We start from the raw sequence: 19821 nt of genomic DNA, 5'->3' as shown, positions 1-19821 counted from the left end.
ATAATTGTACTTATTTATGGGGTACAGAATAATATTTTGATACATGTATATACTACATGATGATTAGATTAGGCTAATTAGCATATCCATCACCACAACCATTTATTATTTCTTTGTGACAAGAACATTTGATCCCTTCTCTTCTAGTTATTTGAAAATATACAATAAATTATTGTTAATTATAGACACCCAACACTTCTATAGAATACTAGAACTTATTCTTTTTATCTAGCTATAATTCTGTGTCCATTAATCAACCTCTCTCTTTTCTTCCTCCCCACTTGTGAATTTGAATTATAAAACTTCAAATTTGAATTTTCTCACCAACCTTATAATAATCAACCCATTGTTGGTAACCTTTCAAATGTATTTTTACAATCAACTTCAACACAATAAAACTCATGCACATGCTTTTGGTAGTAGGAATTATTTGGACTTTCCTAAATTCAGGTTGGACAAATAGCATTAATTGGTTTTATAGCACATTCACTGTAGAAAACATACTTTTTTATACTGATGAGGGAATTAATAAAATTCTGTTTAGATTTTTATGAGAAGGACCTCCCCATATTATTAAAACATCAATGCAAGTTTCTTTAATTTTCCTTACATCTGCAGCAATTTCTTTCTTCTTTTGATTGTAGGAAAATATGATGCTTGATATATTTAAAAAGTTATGGAGATGATATTTGGCCATGGGAGGAAGTGGAAGTGGGAGAAGGAAATCAAGGATGACTGAGAGATTTCAGAAATACATAAAATAGTTGCAAGGGAGTGCCAGGCATGGTGAGAAGGACTGAGGCAGAGGGCCGAATGACTTTGGAGGGATTGTGATGAAGAACACTTTGAGGTCCTTTCCCTATACCTATTACATGCCTACCTCAGGAGGGTGAATGCAGATTTGTGAAATTATAAAAAGAGTCATTAAAGCTGCTTGGCTGTTAATTCGAAACTTCCTTCTCTCCTTTATGTGATTGATTTGGATGCTAAAGTTGGCCATGGCTCTGGAAAGTGAAGGAGGGAGCAAGAGTTACCCTGCTGCTCTGCCGTGACTGAGTGCCTTCAATTCAGAGGAAAGGAGCAGAAAATCATGTCTAAGTCACAGTCTCAAATCCAAATTTACCTGCAATAATGCTATTGATTTTAATATCTTACTCTTATGTGTAGTCTTCAACTCAGTCAGGATCCAGGAGGGTGACTTAATGTCCCCTGGAAACCCCAATAATGGTGAACCCAGAAATATCCCCAATCTTTAACAAAAATAATAATTATTATGACTGCACTGCTACTGCCTCTACTGCACCACTTGTTAAATAACTGTTTTGTGTCTCTCTGGCCTTGGTCATATGTATGACATAAAACAAAATTCCACTCAGATGGTTTAGCTGAAAAGAATTTAATGAAAAGATAGCAAGTTCATGCAAGGTTAAAGAAATCAGCCAGGACAGTTTGCACTCCTGGAGGCTAACTGCAAAGAACAAATTCCATCCTTAAAGCCTAAAGGAGGAGGGTAGTAGCTCCTGTGTCTGAAGCCAGGTGAGAGCTGGAACCAGGAAGAAAATCCCTGACCACCTTCTTCCCCAAGACACATTCCTCAAGCGTTCTCCTAGCACATTCATATTGAAGGAGGAAGGGAATAAGAAAGAAACTGAGCTACTTCTGTCTCCTTCCCACCTCTAAGTTCCTTCTGCTTTCTTCCTTTGGCAAAAGTCAGCCGGACACTAGACACCAAAGGAGCTCTACTGATGTGGTCCATTAGGGCTAAACTTCAGGTGGACAAAGCAAGACAGAGGAGAGGAGACAATAGATCTGACGAGAGTAGGGTGGCAAAGGGAGAATCGCTAGCACACCCACATTACCTACAAACTCTCAGTGTTCCCAGGGCTATGTATTTTTTCCCTATTTAAAAGTATGAGGCTCAAAATCAGTAAATAACTAGTCCAAGTTCAAAAAAAGTTAATGTATCCAATAGTTTTACAGACTCCAAAACTTTCTCCCTATACCATGCACTATTCTATCTCCACATTGTAAACAAGGGTACTTACTACTTCTTCAAGGCAACAGATATTAAGTCATTCTAGAATAAATTGAAGTAAATAATCAATCCCATTGCTTCATCATTCTTGGGTGATTTGATTTCCGGATGACAAGTGGGGAGTGGGCAAAACTCAGGTCCTCAATGAGCTCAAGAGTTTCAGAATGAAAAGATAGTGGTTGTGTATAATTTTAATGACTTTTGCTGGAACTAATTAAACCGCAGGGATTTGATCCTTGGACGGCAATTCCATTATAAAGTCTTCAGTTTCTTCATATCCATGCAGTCATTGTGAAAGCACTCCCCTTTCACAGGTAGGATTAGACTTTTAAAAAAATATTTTGCAATCATGAAATAAATATTTTAATTAAAAATAAATCGAGCTGAATCATAAACTGATGAATATGCAAATACTTACTAAATGCTATTATTCTTCTCAGAGTACAGGTACTTTTAAATGTACAATGGATTGGTGTTTACATAACGGAAAGGGAACTAGACCAAAGAAAGGAAACATTAATTTCATCAATAATTATTGACTGGCTCCAATTGGGAAAGCATTGATCTAGGTGCCACTGAGTATACAACTGGATTACATAAAATACTTGTTCCTAAGGAGCTTGTGCTTTAATGTTGACTCTGTTCTAGACCAGATCTAAATCATTCACCAGATAATACTATCAGAATGTTTTCTCTGAATCAAATTCTTCACATGGAGGGAGTTGCTATTATTATGCAAATTTTATGGATGAGAAAACTGGGGCACAGAGAAATTAATAACTTGCCCAGTGCCACACAGCTAGCAGCTAATGGAACTGGATTTCCACTCAGGAAATTCTTTCATAAAAAATTGGCTTTTAAGCTTCCAATCTATATTAATTATTTAAAGTTAATTAAAAATATTTTTTATGTAGATGACTTCCCTAAATTAATTTTTCCACTTCAGATTGAATCTTGACCATATGCTAAGGAGATACCATTCTCAGAATAATTATGATTCCACTGATTTAGGTGACCTCTCTTGCATCTTGTTACCTCATCAATAAGTCCAAATTATTTACATGAGAACATAAAGAATGGGATAATACAATGGACAAGAAATATTGAGTGTTGAACATATCAAGTGCCTTAAAAAATGACTTATTTCCAATGTTGCTATTGAAGTCACTAAAAAGGATTCAGTATAATGTTGTCAAATCTGGATATGTGTCATCGAAGGAAGATGTTGTTTTCTTCATGAGTGTCTCTGCAGTCACTTTTTTCCTGTCCAAATATTGGGAAATACACTTCATAATATCTTAAGTACTGTCTCAGTTGTATGGTTAATATGCATATTATTTCTCTGTGATCTATTACATTTAAAGAACTTATATTGAATTCATGTTGTGCTGTTTTTCTTAATTTTGCAGAAGTTAGAATAATGTAAAATTAAGACAAAATCATTTTGGTCTGAAGATATGTTTTTCAATGATTTTTTTCATTACTGCCCACTCCCCAGGAGACTTTGGATAAATTTTCTTTTTTTAAATTTCCTCCCTATGAGCATTTAATACTATCAATATATTTGCATGTGTATACCTGTACACACATGCATATATATATATAGTTGATGTACTCTGCATGTGTGTTTGTGTGTGTTGTGTGTTTTCTTAATACTTAAAATTGTTAAGACTTACTCTTGCTCCCCAGGAACTAATTTTTGCCCCACCCCAGGGGCAAAAATATACAAAATAAAAGAGATCCTGAGCTGCTTCTAAAAATTTCAGAAATATCTGGTGATATGAGGGACACCTGAGGTAAACTAGAGTGGGAAAAATGGACATAACATTACAGGGTGAAGGAACAACATGAAAACAATCTTGGGTTCAGAGGGTCCAGAAAAGAGATCCTAGTTCTATAAGAATATACACCAAACATCAGTTCCACTTCCTTAATTCATTCAACTCTGAGACACATGGATGAGTTTCACTTGCTGATACATGAGAGACCTCATCCAAAGGTGTTTTGTAAAACAAAGGGTTACAATGTCAAAGAAAAGCAATGTTTACACCCACGTGCTCAAGGAAAGTGTAAAAGAACCAATATAAAAGAGAGCTGGAAAAAGAAAAACTTCTCAAACATGAAAAGATTTGCAGAAAAGACTGGCAGAAAAACATTTAAGACTATGACTGCCATTATATATAAGGAACACTATATATATAGCTTAGATAGATGTTTAAAACATTAATCATGTGATTGTGTACTAGGAGATTTCTTTATGCCATATATCTTACAAGTTTGAGAAAAGAAGACAAAAAGCAGATGATATGATGGGGGTGAGGTATATATGACAAAAGCCAGATGCATTTTTCTTTTTTTTTTTCTTTAGACCTCACTGGAATCCAAGCAAATGCAATGGTAAAGAAAAACTCCACTGGGGTGACTGAGTTTGTTCTCCTGGGACTGACTGATCGAGCTGAGCTGCAGCCTGTCCTCTTTGTGGTATTCTTAGTCATCTACTTTATCACAGTAATGGGCAATGTGAGCATGATTTTGTTAATCAGAAGTGACTCAAAACTTCACACTCCAATGTACTTCTTTCTCAGTCACCTTTCCTTTGTAGATCTCTGTTATGCCACTAATATCACTCCTCAGATGCTAATTAATTTTTTTTCCCAGAGAAAAACCATTTCCCTCACTGGTTGTGTTATACAATTCCACTTTTTCATTGCCCTGGTGATCACAGAATATTACATACTTGCAGTGATGGCTTATGACCGCTACATGGCCATCTGCAAGCCCTTGTTATATAGCAGCAAAATGTCCAGATGTGTCTGCCTTTTTCTGGTTGCTGCTGCTTACATTTATGGCTTTGCAAACGGTCTGGTGCAGACCATCCTGATGCTTCGTCTGACCTTCTGCGGACCCAATGAGATCAACCATTTCTACTGTGCGGACCCACCTCTCATGGTTCTCGCCTGCTCAGATACGTATGTTAAAGAAACTGCCATGTTCATAGTGGCTGGTTCCAACCTCACCTGCTCTCTCACTACTATTCTCATCTCCTATGTTTTCATCTTCACAGACATTCTGCGCATCCACTCTGCTGAGGGGAGGCAGAAGGCCTTCTCCACCTGTGGGTCCCATCTGACAGCTGTCACTATCTTTTATGGGACGCTGTTCTGCATGCACTTGAGGCCCCCCTCTGAGGCGTCTGTAGAACAAGGAAAAATCATAGCTGTTTTTTATGTATTTGTTAGTCCTATGTTAAACCCTTTGATCTATAGCCTGAGGAACAAAGATGTTAAAAGAGCAATAAGGAAAACTATCGAAAAGAAATTATGTGCTAAATAAGGTAGACATTTCAGTCATAGGTGTGTAACATATCCTAAGTTTCTGACCAATTAATGAGCATTTTAAATAACAAATCACTTTCATTCATACAGTAATTTTGTCTTTGAGTATTTTTTGTCTTTCATAATTTGCATTTGGGTCTTGGAAATATGCATGAAATTATTAGCTAGAGTTTACAGTACCATTTAGTGAATTGGGAAATAAAAAAGAAAAGCCAAGACCAGAAATTACTCTTAGAACTCTACAAAAACAATAGAGAAGAGATGATTCCATCCATAGTACTCACACTGGTACAAAGTTATATAAAACTGAATTACCAACCTCTATGGTAATGACAATTTGTTAGATTTTTTTTTTTGCAGCACTTAAGAACTTCCAAACTATTTTCCAGAAACTTGTCAACCATAGTAGGTGAAGTTTCTTTCTTTTTCCCTTTATGGAATGATGTATCAGTGAAGATCGTTTGGGCATATCTCAAATTATTAATCTGACTCTGAGATATACCTTTAGAACAATATTACTGATCCAATGGAATCCTCATTCATAAGGCATTTGATAGAAATGCTGAATTTCCTTTAGAAGTTTTTTTTTCTTTGCTCGTTTTTGCGATTATGCATTCCCATCAATATGTGGCCCTCCTGCTCCTTTCTCCACTCTTATATTAGATTGCTCGCTCCCTTTAAATAGATTGCATTTGATGTTTATCCATATAAATGTATGGATATTTTTGTGTGTGTAGGTGTAAAATTGATTACAAGATAGCATTTTCATTTGTTCATGTTTTTTAAAATTTCTCGAGACAAATTCATGTTTGTTCCATATTTTTAAATTGTGGTGTTATGTATTTTTTTATTCATTTAGACTTTCTTAAAGATACAAAACTATTTTTTCTTTTATATATGTATATGTATATACAATATAAAAATAGATATTTTCTATCTGACCTATTTTTTGCCATATCTTTTGAAATGCTAAAATTTTATTATTTAAAGCATTGTCAAATAATTTATATTTAACTTTATTCTTTCTTTCTTTACTCTTAGGAAATTGAGATCTTTTCTTTCTACCTATGATTAAGTTGCTATTTACCTATGTAATCAATTACTTTAGTAGTTTCACTTGTTAATTTTATAATGAACTGTTACCAACATACAACCAAAAATAGAAAATATATTTAGGTCATCTGTGTAAGTACATCTAATCATCATTAAATCTTCACACAATGTCACATTTGTTTCAGTTATTTTAGATTTTCAAACATATTAAAGTTGAATCCTCCATGCCTGATTTTTTTTCTCAGTAAACTCTAATATGAACTTAATGTTTCTTATTTCTATGTAGAGTTACATCATTTGCTTGGTGTTTATGTATCCATAGAGTTACATATTATTGTTTTGCTGGATTTAAAACTTAATATAAATGAATTCACTCTATGTTTCCTTGTGCATTTTGTTTTATTTTTCACTAACATTGCTAGATCTATCCATACTGATTCATGTAACAGCAATTTTCACTGATATAGTCTATGCCAATACATAAATATGCCACAATACACTAATCCATTTTAGTATTTGGTGGACAATTACATTTTTGACAATATGAAACTCCAGAAGCAATTCTGAATGTGTACCAGTGATAGAGCTCTTCACAAGTAGGTTGCTAATTTCTGCATATTAAAGTATGAGCATCTTTAAATTTACTATATATTGCCAATTGTTTTACCAATTTACACTTCTACCAACAGTGTGTGTGAGTGTTCCCTTTACTTCACGGCCTTGCAAACAAGAGGCACTGTCAGACTTTAAATGTCTTCCAATTCGATAGGTGTAAAATGGATAGTTATTTCTTGTTTAAGTTTGGATCGTCACTACAAGTAAAGATAAGTATTTTTAAATTCGTTGATGCTTATTTAAGATTTATCTTCTTTTTCATGCTATGTTCATATTTTTTTGTCCACTTTTCAGTGGGATCGTTTTATCTTTATTTCGTCTATTTGTAATAGGTTCTTATGTATTCTGTACAAGGTACTAATCTTTTGATGTTATATGCAATGCAAATATCTTCAACCTATTTGTACCTTGTTTTTATTTTTGTGCATGACATTCAGTGATGTGAAAGTTATTCATTTTTGTATTGTTCAAATGTATTAATATTCTTTTCATGGTTGTATGATGCATGTGTTCTCTAAGCAATTCTTTCCATTATAAAGATATTTTTCTTTATTCAATGTTATAAGTTTTGTTTTTTCATATTAAAATCTTTATTCTTCCTGATATTGTAAATGTTGCAGAAATAATTCAATTTTATTTTTAAGGAAAATCATCAATTTTTCTTTTGTTGAATACTCCCTATCTTTCTCATTAAATTGTTAGTGCGAATTCTGTTATATTTCAAGTTTTCATATATGTATCAGTCTGTTTCTGGAATCTTTATTCTTGGATCAATTTGTCAACCCCTTCATCAATAAAAATTATCTTAATAAAATAGTTTTATCAATTCTTATCTGGAAGCTTACATTAGAGTATTTTCTTGAAGTATCTCTGAGGGAAGATGTCTTTAAAATGTATCGGAACACTTGTAATTTGTGCAGAGTCCATGTCTATATTTTCTTCAAAAGACACATGAAACCTACTTATTCATCCAGTATTAGTGTTTAAGAGCATGAGAAAGAAGAAGTTAATTACATTCAGTATTTAGTCCTGTATATACCTTCTTTTTTTGATAGCCATAATTAAAAATATTCCCAGCCTATGGTTTCACATACTCTGCGAGTTATCATCATCAATTCTGCATGCTTGGATCATTCTTTCTTCCTGCACAGACTGGGCCAGTTCCCAAACTGGAAGACGGGCATGGATATGAGTGGTGCTTTGATGAAAAATGAAGTGGGCAATGGAATAGGGAGTGGTGGAGTCACAGAAGAGCGCTCTCAGGAAATGACATTTGAGCAGGGTCTGAGCAGGGAAAATACCATATGAATGTTTGTGAAAGAGTTTTCCAGACATATACATTGTAAACACAAAGGCCTTGAGGCAAGATCCTCCTTGGCTTATAGAGAAAATTAAAGGAAGGAAAGAAGTGTAATCAGAAAGGTGTATGGAAAAGAGTGGAAGATCTTGTAGGCCTTTAATTTTTCATATCCATCTATAATTGTTGTCTTCCCCAATGCCAGGCTGCAAGGTGCATGAAGGAATGGAAAAGATAGATTTTGTAGGCTACTTCACCAGTAACAAGGATAGTGTCTTCTCCATTAGACAGATTCATTAAATATATGTTGAATGAATAAATAAGTGGATAAATTAAGTAAGAGGTATATTCTAGTAGAAATTAGTAGGGATCACAGTTTAACTGGTATTCTGAAAGTTGGAAGCAGGAATGTTCAATCCTGTATCAATTAATTCAATACTGTACACAATGGAGCTTCAGGACCATAAATGCATTTTGTTCTTCTGTAAATTCCTGTTAATCTCCCAGGAATCAGTGGTTCACTGGGTGAATGTAGATCAATTACCTCAGTGAGAAATAAATGTATGATTAATTGTGGATTAGCATATTCCAGAATGCACACATTTTAGAATTTTGCAAAGACTAATTCTCAAGAGCAAAATCATAGCCTTAGTAAGGCTGATCCTCTGCCCTGTATTCAAAAGCAGCACTTTCTGCTCTACAGTGAATTAATTGACCATGTCTTAATCCTACCATAGCTGACTCCCTAATTCGACTTGCATAATCATCAGAGCTATAAACCTCACTATTAGAAAACAGAAAAGTCACATTCCTTCAAATACCAATAACTAAAACAAAACCAAAGTAATAAACACCACTACTTTCAATTTATATTTCTTGAGGCCAAAAAATTAAGATGATTTAATTTCTCTTAAGATGTTCAGATGTGTAGTGTTTCAGGAGGTCTTAAAAAATACAAGAAATTGAACATCTCAAATTGAATATGTGTGAAGAGGTTATTTAATGTTACCAACTAAAATATGCACATGATTTTTTTTGGAAGAGAGGCATTTAGAATCACTAGAAACACAGGAAGAATTCTATAAACCATTAAACATATATATGTACACATAAATGTGTGTTGTGTGTGCAAGATGGGGAAATCTAACTAACTATTGTCTAGAATGAATATCAAAACACTTGCCTTATTTAATGTTTTTAAAGGGCACTAAATGTAATAATTTTATGTATAAAATGAGGAATTGACCACGCTTTTCAGAATTTTCAGCCTTCATCTTTAGCATAGTTGTGTTTCCTTATGACATTGGACAAGTTATTTAATATCGCTGAGCTCAAAACTTTGTTGTACAAGGAGCGTTCTATTGTATTCCATTTCTTTGAAATAGTCCATGAGAGGTGATGCCCTTTTGTAATACCAGGCATGCAGGAATCCTCATCAATATTTCACTGAATTTAGATCTAAATTATGTACACATAATGAGAAAGCAGAGTAACAAAAGCAGAATAATAAAAGCAAAACAAGCTGCTTCCCTTGTACACACACACACACACACACACACACACACACACACACATGCATGTACACACACAGAGGATCATAGAAATCATATAGATTATGAATCCATGTATGTTGATTTATACATTTATTATATATATGTTGTGAATGTGTTTATATATACTTGCCTGAAGAGGAGCATTAAAGATTGAAATTTTTAATAGTGGTAATTTTATAGCATACAATTCTAGCTGATTTTAGAGATAAGAAAACCAACTTAAAACACCATTCCAGTAATCTAATTGAAATATGCTGACTTGGGCCTTGATTTTAGGAACAGAGGTGGTAGGAAGCAGTTTACTTATAGACATAGACATATTGAAGGTTGAGCTAACAGAATCATTTGATGGACTAGTTATGGAGGATGTGAGAAAGAAGAGATAATTTTTCTTATATGATTTATATATTTATTAATTTCATCTTACAAATGGAAATATACAGTTGTCATTGACTTGAGATGGGGAATGTTATGTGTAGAAGATATTAGGGATGTCATAGGTTTTGGTCTAATTGGGTTGCTATTATAGAGATGGAATCAGATCAATAAGGTATAGTAGAAACAGAAAAGGGATGAAGATGAAGCACTGATCTCTGAGCTACTCTAAATTAAGAGTCAGGTAGAAAGGAGAAATAAAGAAAATAATGTGAAGCAGCAGCCCACATGGTGGGAGGAACACTTGGAGAGACTGGTGCCTGGAATATAAAAGTGGAAAGCCATTCTAGGAGAAGTAACCAATCTACTGGGTCAAATGTTATGAGGGATCAGGAAACGTGAGAACTGAGAATTGACCGCTGGATTTAAAATATAAAGACCAGTAGTGAGTTTGGCTAGAGAGAGTTCTTGGAGTGATGTAGGGAAAGCATAACGAGTGGGAGTAAGAGATAAAAGGAAAACAGGAAAGGCAGAATTGGATACAAGTAGATTCAACTGTGTCAACACCTTTAATTGCCAAGAGGAATGCTAAGGAACAGGGTGATAGGTGGTGAAAGCAGTAAGATCAAGAAAGGAGGAGAGAAACATTGGGAGATAGGATAGGACATAGACAAACAGCGGTCAGTTATCAAAGTTCTTACACGCAGGCATTTACATATGCATTTTAAAATAAAATTGGTATATGGTGAGAGGTATGGGTCTAGTTTCATTCTCCTGCATATGGATATCCAGTTATCCCAGCAACATTTGCTGAAGAGGCAGTCCCTTCCCCAGTGAATAGGCTTGGTGCCTTTGTCAAAGATCAGATGGCAGTGTGGGTTGATTTCTGGATTCTCTATTCTATTCCATTGATCAGTGTGTCTGTTTTTATGCCAGTACCATACTGTTTTGGTTATTATAGCTTTGTAGTATAGCTTAAAGTCGGGGAGTGTTATGCCTCCAGCTTTATTTTTTTGCTCAGCATTGCTTTGGCTATGCGTGGTCTTTTATTATTCCATATAAATGTCTGGATAGTTCTTTCCATTTCTGAGAAAAATGTAACCATATACTAAAATCAACTCAAAATGGATTAAGGATTTAAATATACACCCCGAAACAATAAAACTTCTTAAAGAAAACATAGGAGAAACACTTCAGGGAATAGGACTGGGCACAGACTTCATGAATACGACCCCAAAAGCATGAGTAACCAAAGGAAAAATAAACAAATGGGATTATATCAAACTAAAAAGCTTCTGCACAGCAAAAGAAACAATTAACAGAGTTAAAAAACAACCAACAGAGTGGGAGAAAATATTTGCAAAATATACATCTGACAAAGGATTAATATCCAGAATATATAAGGAACTCAAACAACTTTACAAGAAGAAAACAAGCAACCCAATTAAAAAATGGGCAAAAGAGCTAAGTAGGCATTTCTCTAAGGAAGATATACAAATGGCCAACAGACATATGAAAAAATGCTCCACATCACTCTGCATCCGGGAAATGCAAATCAAAACCACATTGAGATACCATTTAACCCCAGTTAGAATGGCTAAAATCCAAAAGACTCTGAACGATAAATGCTGGCGAGGTTGCGGAGAAAAAGGAACTCTCATACATTGTTGGTGGGACTGCAAAATGGTGCAGCCTCTATGGAAAATGGTATGGAGGTTCCTCAAACAATTGCAGATAGATCTACCATATGACTCAGTATCCCACTGCTGGGAATATACCCAGAGGGATGGAAATCATCAAGTTGAAGGTATACCTGTTCCCCAATGTTCATTGCAGCACTCTTTACAATAGCCAAGAGTTGGAACCAGCCCAAATGTCCATCATCGGATGAGTGGATATGGAAAATGTGGTACATCTAAACAATGGAATACCACTCAGGTATAAAAAGGAATGAAATACTGCCATTTGCAACAAGATGGATGGACCTTGAGAGAATCATATTAAGTGAAACGAGTCAGGCACAGAAAGAGAAATACCACATGTTCTCACTTATTGGTGGGAGCTAAAAATTAATACATAAATTCACACACACACACACACAAAAAAAAAAACGGGGGGAGGGAAGAAGATATAACAACCACAATTACTTGAAGTTGATACGACAAGCAAACAGAAAGGACATTGTTGGGGGGGAGGGGGGAGGGAGGAGGGAGGGAGGTTTCAGTGATGGGGAGCAATAATCAGCCACAATGTATATCGACAAAATAAAAGTTAAAAATAAATAAATAAATAAATAAATAAAATTGGTTACTGAGTTTACTTAAATAGTATTTTCTCTTTATCACAGTAAGCAAATAAAAAGGTGAAATGCACATGTTCTCAGCACATTTCAGAAATAATCTCACAGAGTGAATAAACTGTTTGATTTTCCTGGTGTGGTTTCATACAGTTTATTTTTCTGGTTTCTTTCTTATTCCAGCAAATGAATCATCCTTTCTGAGACAAAGGGATGAGCAACAGTGCCTAAATTTATTCTGCTGTGATTTAGAGATATTCCAGAGCAAATGCATTTTCTTTTTGCGGTATTTCTAGGCATTTATATGGTCACTGTGTTCACAAATCTTGGTACGATCTTACTCTTTAAGATTGAGTCACATCTCCATAATCCAATTTAGTTTTTCCTCATTAACTTGTCCCTTATTGTCTTCTGCTTTTCCTGTGACATTACCCCTAATGTGCTGTAAAATTCTGCGAGGAGAACCCAGTCATTCCATTTAATTCTTTTTTTGTTTCTTTTGCTGGCATCGAGGGCTTCCTGTTGGCTGTGAGGGCCTATATATAACTTGTGACCATCTGCAAGTCCCTCCCGTACACAGTCAAGGTGTCTCCAATGGCAATCCTTTCCTAGTGTTGGCCACTTGCCTTGAAGGGTTAATGAATGCTGCTGTTCACATTGGCCTCACCTTCCAGTTGTCTTTCTGCCACTCAAATGCCATCAATCACTTTTTCTGTGACACTCCACCCCTCTTGAAACACTCGTTCTGACACATGTGTTGATAAGGTTCTCATTTTGACTTTTCCCAGTTTTAATGAACTTAACCACTTCATGACAATTCTCATTTCCTGTCTTCACATCTGTGCTGCTATCTTGGGGATCCATTCTGCAGAAGGCAGGCACAAAGCCTTCTCTACCTGCGTTTCCCATGGATGATGGTCACCGTTTCCTTTGAAACCATCCTGTTCATTTATCTACACCCAGTTCTAGTTACTCATTGAACCAAGACAAAGTGGTGTCTATGTTTTATACAGTGGTCATCCTATAATCAGCCTCTCATGTATAGTCTGAGAAACAAAGAGGTCAAAGTCTCCTTAGTTCAATTAAAAAAAAAAAAAAAAACCAAACCAAACAAAAAACTCTTCTTACTTCTGTATTTGGAATAATCAAAACACGGGATTTTAGGTCTCTGAAAGAACTTAGAAATGACCATCCCCTCTTATTCCCCCTGGCTCTGTGTCACTTTGTTGTGAGGCTTTTTTCTGACAGTAAAGTTGGACTAAATGTTCCAAACATCTTGGGGAATATGGTCACTCTGTATAAATCCCACTTATTCCACAGAACCTAAATACTCAAAAATAACCAAATATTGCATTTTGCTACCCTGTTCATAGGTATAAAGTTCAGTATAAAAGTAGCTGGGACAGAGAAAGACCGAATGAAAAAAGAATCATTCCATCTTCTTTCACGTTTGATGGCTCCTCAATTGGATGGAGGCTGAACTGACGAAGGCAGGTGATGAGGAGCATGTCCAAGCACTGAAACAAGACTAGAGTCGACCTCTTATCCCTATTAAACAGAAATATCAGACCTAAATCCTTATAGCAGTTCTGAAGTCAAGTGCTTCTAACCTGAACAGGTAATCTAGACTGCTGAAGGAATAAAGGAAACAAACCGCAGAGAATAATATATTCACTAGGAGAATTTGGATAAGAACACTACGGATCATGGAGCAGATGTTTCTAGTGTACGGAAAAGAGGTATTCTTCATAATTCTTGAAGACAAACTGTCAGGTTTTTTGATCTTTGCATTGGTATGCAGTTTAACCTTAAAGAATCAGGGCAAGATTGACATTCTTTCTCTAATGCTGTGTCTAATAAACATAGATATCTATTTTACTGGTAGCTGCCATTTGATTGTGACAAGTTTCAAGGCTTTTGGGAAATTTGACTGGTGTCTTCAAACTGGGATACTTCTTCAGCTTTACTGGATTCCTTTTAGAGATAGTGACTGCTGACATGTGGGCATAAAGTGTTTTCAGCTGGTCGGGATTGGATAAAATATACTGGGTGTCATCCTTGGATATCTGTCATGAAAAGACTGATTATTAACCATAATTAAGCATTTAAAAGATCTTAAAGAGAATGTGGTGTATATACACAATGGTATATTACTCAACCATAAAAAAGAATGAAATTCTGTCATTCACGGCAACACAGACAAACCTGGAAATCAGTATGTGAAGTGAAATAAGCAAAGCACAAAAAGATAAATAAACCACGTGTTCTTACTCCTGTGTGGGAGCTAAAAAAGTGAGCTTATAGAAGTAGAGAATAGAATTGTGGTTACTGGAGGCTGGGAAAGGAAAGGGGAGCGGGAATAGGAAGAGACTGGTTAAAGGTTACAGAATTCCATCTAGATACGGAGAATGAGTTCTAGTATCCGCTGGTAGTGCTAGCTGCCCATAATTAACAACAATTAATTGAATATTTCCAAATGCTATAAGAGAGGAGTTCACATGTTCTCTCACAAAGAAATAGTAAATGATGGATATGCTAAATAGCCTATTTTGATCATCACATAGTGTATACATGTATAGAAATATTGCTCCATATCTCATAAATATGTACAACTATTGCAAGTCAATTAAAATAATATAAAAAACAAATTTAACAGTGCTTTTAAATGAAATAAAACTATGCTATGCAGACTATTATAAAAAAAGAGCTTAAAGAATAATTTTAACTTCAGTTACAGCTTATGGTTTTTGATGAGAGGTTGAACCCCCAACTTAAAATTTTATGTATCTTTTACACAATTCTTATTCCATTAATTTCTAAGATTTTATGCTTTTGATGTTATTATAGGTGATACTTTAAAATATTATTTTCTACTTGTGTGTTGTTTTTATACAATTTTATGACTTTTTCTTGTATTGACTGTCGGAGACCAGCTCCGCAGGATTTGTTGGACCTGAATAGGTGGTGTGGATTCAGTGAAAAGGAAGAGACGGACCACAGACGTCTAGTGCAAGTGTGGACAACGACCACATGAATCTTGCTTTATTTATATTTTTTACTTAATCTTTTACATAATGATTTATCTTTTAATCAAAACATTTATTTCATCTCTATAGAAAAAGAAAAATCAAAATGTTTCAAAGCACTCATGCTGTGATAAAAACACCCACTCATGCATCAATAGTTCACCCCAAAGCCTGTGGCTTGTGGCCAGGAAACTATACAATAGCAGCTTGCTCGGCTTTAAAACGTCAGACTTTTGGTCTGAATCACAATTCTTAACCTTTTAAAGGTACACATAAACTTATATTCTAAATTCCTATTAAATCTTACTTATACTTATATTTAACAATTTAATGTTTTATGTTTTATATTAACTATTTTAATTCTTAACCAAAATCACAATGTCTATAACATGATTTTTTATAATGAAACTTAATTATAATGTTCTATTATATTTTGTACTACTATTAAAAAGAATTACACTTCAAACTAATCTAAAAATCTATTAATATCAAAACATTTTTCTATATCTCTACTATTTTACCTATTCATCTCTATAGCAAAACTTTCTGTTTCCTTGCCAATTGACTCTGGGAACAGTACAAGGAACAAAGTAAAAAATTAAATGATCCTACTCAAGCTAACAAAAACACACTATATCATTCTTCTTATTACTGAGGAAAGAACATGCACACATCACTAACAGAAAAGATCAACAACAAAATTAAATCAAGCCAACTCATACCGGGAGCATGCATCAAATACACCTTTAGCACTGACAATGTCTTTTAAGTAAATCAGTTAATTTTGATGTATTTTAACATGTCCTTTGAGAAACTCCAGGGAATTTCCCAAAGCCATACTAAGCCAAAAGGTTAGGCTGTTTAATACTGAGAAGCCTTCTCAAGCAACCAAAGGTGAACAAACAAGAAATTCCATGGAGCCGTGCCACACACACAGGACCCCCTTGTAGCCTGCAGAACAAGGGGCATCACTCCTCAGGCTCCCATGCTGTTCCTTATAGTAGGAGGGCTCTAGACAATTGACCTTATACGCATGTGATCTTCCAATATATACACTAAAGTTCTTTTTGCATGCTTTTAAAAGAGATTATATATAAAATACCATGAATAACACATTTTTTTTCCTTTCCAATCTGTATAATTTTGTTAAGTAAGTAGGATTTCCAGTACAATGTTTAACCTGCTCTAACTTTTAAATAGAAGTGAATAATCACAAACACATGAGTAAAAATTTTACAGGGCCAGTAGAATTCAACCAACTCTCTGATCATTGTGAAATTCGTGTATCTAAATTTATTAGGTTTTCTTCTAGTAGAGACACATCAATTGGCGATTGCAATGGAAGTAAAGTGACATGAATTAAGTCATGTCACTTCAAATAACACAGAGCCTTTTGAAGATTTTCTAGGAAAACTAATATGTTTGTGTACAACTTTTCTTTGAGTTATTATAATACATGAAGGTAAAGTCTGTGTCCTCTAATCTTATTTGTTGCTATGCAGATAAATTAGCACTGTCTTCTTATGCGTGTGCATCTGGTCATGTGATCCCATACTTAAAATTATGGATACTTTGCTCTTCTTAGTAAGAAATTACCAATTTATTACTTTTAAACTATTCATTTAATTACTATTTATCTAGTCTTATTCTTGTCAGAAGTCATTTTGTAAATCTTATGATTTATTAGAATAATATTAATTAATTAATATTATTGAAGTTAAAAGGAAATTAAAGAATCATTAGCTCATATTTCTGGACATATATTGTTCAATCTGAATGCTGCCATTCTGCTTAATTAAGGGTCAAATCTTCCACTACTTTTCCACAAAACAAAGAGCCTCTGCATTAAGGGGTTGGGAAATGAGAGACACCAGTTTTATAGACTTATGAGGCCTTTCATTGCATGAAAATGTTTAAGCAGTACAATTTTTTTTTTACATTGTAGTTTTTTTATTTGTGCAAGTAATCAGGATAAAAAAATGACATAGAGAAATCTTTACAGCTCAGCTTGAGAAAAATTATGGCAACGCTGAAATATTTTCACATTTTACAGGGCATAACAAATCTACATTTTGATTTTGGTATAAAGTTTTATCTCCTTGATTTCTCACAGCATAGCCCATTATTTGGGATCTAACAAAATTAGGGATTCCTATCCTGCCTTGGTCAGACTACGCTTTGATTCCCTTGATTGTATTGACCTGGAACTAACTGCGCACTGAAAGACACAGACTAACTAAAGCATCTCTAGCTTCCGCATCCTCTAATTAGTGCAGTGTCAACCAAGTTTCAAATATTTTTATTCTATTTGAAACTCTCTTCTTAAGTCAACAATTTGATCAATCTTCAATTTTATGAATGATCCTAGCTCTCAGACCTGTCTTTAATTATCTGCATGTTGATGACATTAACTCAATAGGACATATTGGTTCCAGAATAAATCCATAAAGTTTATTCTACAAAGGACCCTCAGCCCTCACCAGTACTTCTACTTCTTTTCACTAATTATTCCACGTCTCTGCCTTTCACACTTTTTAAAGTCTTTCCTTTCCTCATATCTCTCAAATACTTCACCTTCCTACCCCTCACTCTTATTAAACTCACCCTAGTATTTATAGAGAATAACAAGACTTTGATAGGAATTCCCTCATCTTTACTATACTAAAAATATGAAAAATATCTACTAATATTTTGCTTCTTCCATATTATTGAACTTGATGGCTAATTTTTCTATCTGGGCTAAATATCTCTTGCACACATATACCAAGCAGTGTATATGAATTATGTAGGGATTTTAACCTCAGTGGAAAATCTAGCTCTTGAAAGCATCAAATTAAGGTTATGCCCTTGAGGAAACAAGAATATTTTAATAGGTTTTTTGGAATTAGTTTTTAAATACTTTAGGGAATGTATCTAAGAAATATATTATAAATCTTCCCACCTTGTTTTTATAAAATGTGGCAAGTCAGCATGTACAGGTGGGTCATTTTCTACATTTGTTCTCTAAAAATATACCTTTTGTGTGTGAGAGAAATTAGGATCCCACTAATAGGGGAAACAAGTGTTTTCATCAATTGCACTTGTCTTGTCTATCCAGATGTCAATAATGCTTTGACTTTCTAGAAAATCCATTATTATATGCAGGCTCTACTGAAGTATATGTGAGAACCCAACAAATGATGGCTTGAGGGTATAATTATTGAGAAGTAATTGCTACAGTCATGCCTGGTTTTTATAAAGAACTGAGAGATAAGCTGAAGCTGGAAGCTGGCACCAAATTTAAACATTATCTGTGCTTACCTAAAGAAATGTTTTCATTCATTTTATGGAAGCTATGACTTGAATGTCCCTTCACAGACCTATGTTGAAATTTAATTGTCAATGTAACAGTATTAAAAATGGGGCGTTTAAGAGGTGATCAGTCCATGAGGACTCTGCCCTTATGAATAGATTGATGTTATTATCACAGGAATGGGTTAGTTCTAGAGAGATTGGGCTCCTGAAAAAAAGGATGAGTTTGGCCTGATTTTTCTCTTTGTCTTGCATGTTTTGCCCTTCACCATGTTAAGATTCAGCAAGAAGGCCCTCACCAGATGCCAGTTCTATGCTCTTGGAATTCCCAGCCTCCAGAACTGTGATAAATAGTTTTTTTCTTGATATATTACCTAGCGCTTGGTAATCTGTTATAGAATCAGAAAATGGACTAAGACAGTGGCCCAAAATGGGGACCAAGAAAGATCAGTACTCTAGATAATGGAATTCTTTATCTACTGCTCAAATGCTACCTTTTCAGAAGTGTCTTTTCCAAATGGTCATCTAGAAGCATCTCATCTTCATTTTTATTTACTGTACGTGCTTTTACCTGAAGTAATATTAGATACCTTTTCCTAGGTGCTAAAGATCTGTTCCCTCTACTACAATGTGTGCTCCATAAGAGTGAGGAAATTGTTTACTGCTGTAATCCCAGAAATTAGAGCAGAAAAAATAAGCTTTGCAGTGTACATGAATAAATGTGTGGGTAAAATTACAAAATAAAGAACAACTTTAGATTCTGTAACTTAGCCATATATCAAAACATAAATTTTACTAGTTTAGTGTTGTCTGAATAAAATTAAGCCAGACAAGGATGAGTTTTGTGTGAAAGTGCTGCACTGAATTTTATTTTCTATTTTGTATCTGAAATAATATGTTATTAGAGCTGCAGGAATCCTGAAAATCTGGCTACCCTGAATGATG

The 19821-nt window shown here is 34.6% G+C and overlaps 1 protein-coding gene across 1 annotated transcript; it reads left to right on the top strand.

The window, feature by feature from the left end:
- The first annotated feature begins 4420 nt into the window (after positions 1–4420).
- LOC134376824 (olfactory receptor 5M5-like) lies at positions 4421–5368 on the top strand. Its single transcript, XM_063095358.1, has one exon. It carries the CDS (start codon positions 4430–4432, stop codon positions 5366–5368), a length of 939 nt encoding a protein of 312 aa, XP_062951428.1. The 5' UTR covers positions 4421–4429.
- Positions 5369–19821: the final 14453 nt, after the last annotated feature.

This window comes from Cynocephalus volans, chromosome 4 (assembly GCF_027409185.1).
Source record: "Cynocephalus volans isolate mCynVol1 chromosome 4, mCynVol1.pri, whole genome shotgun sequence".
In the NCBI taxonomy this organism is placed as follows: domain Eukaryota; kingdom Metazoa; phylum Chordata; class Mammalia; order Dermoptera; family Cynocephalidae; genus Cynocephalus; species Cynocephalus volans.
Note: the sequence above shows the minus strand (reverse complement) of the source record. Positions and strands in the feature narration are given on the sequence as shown.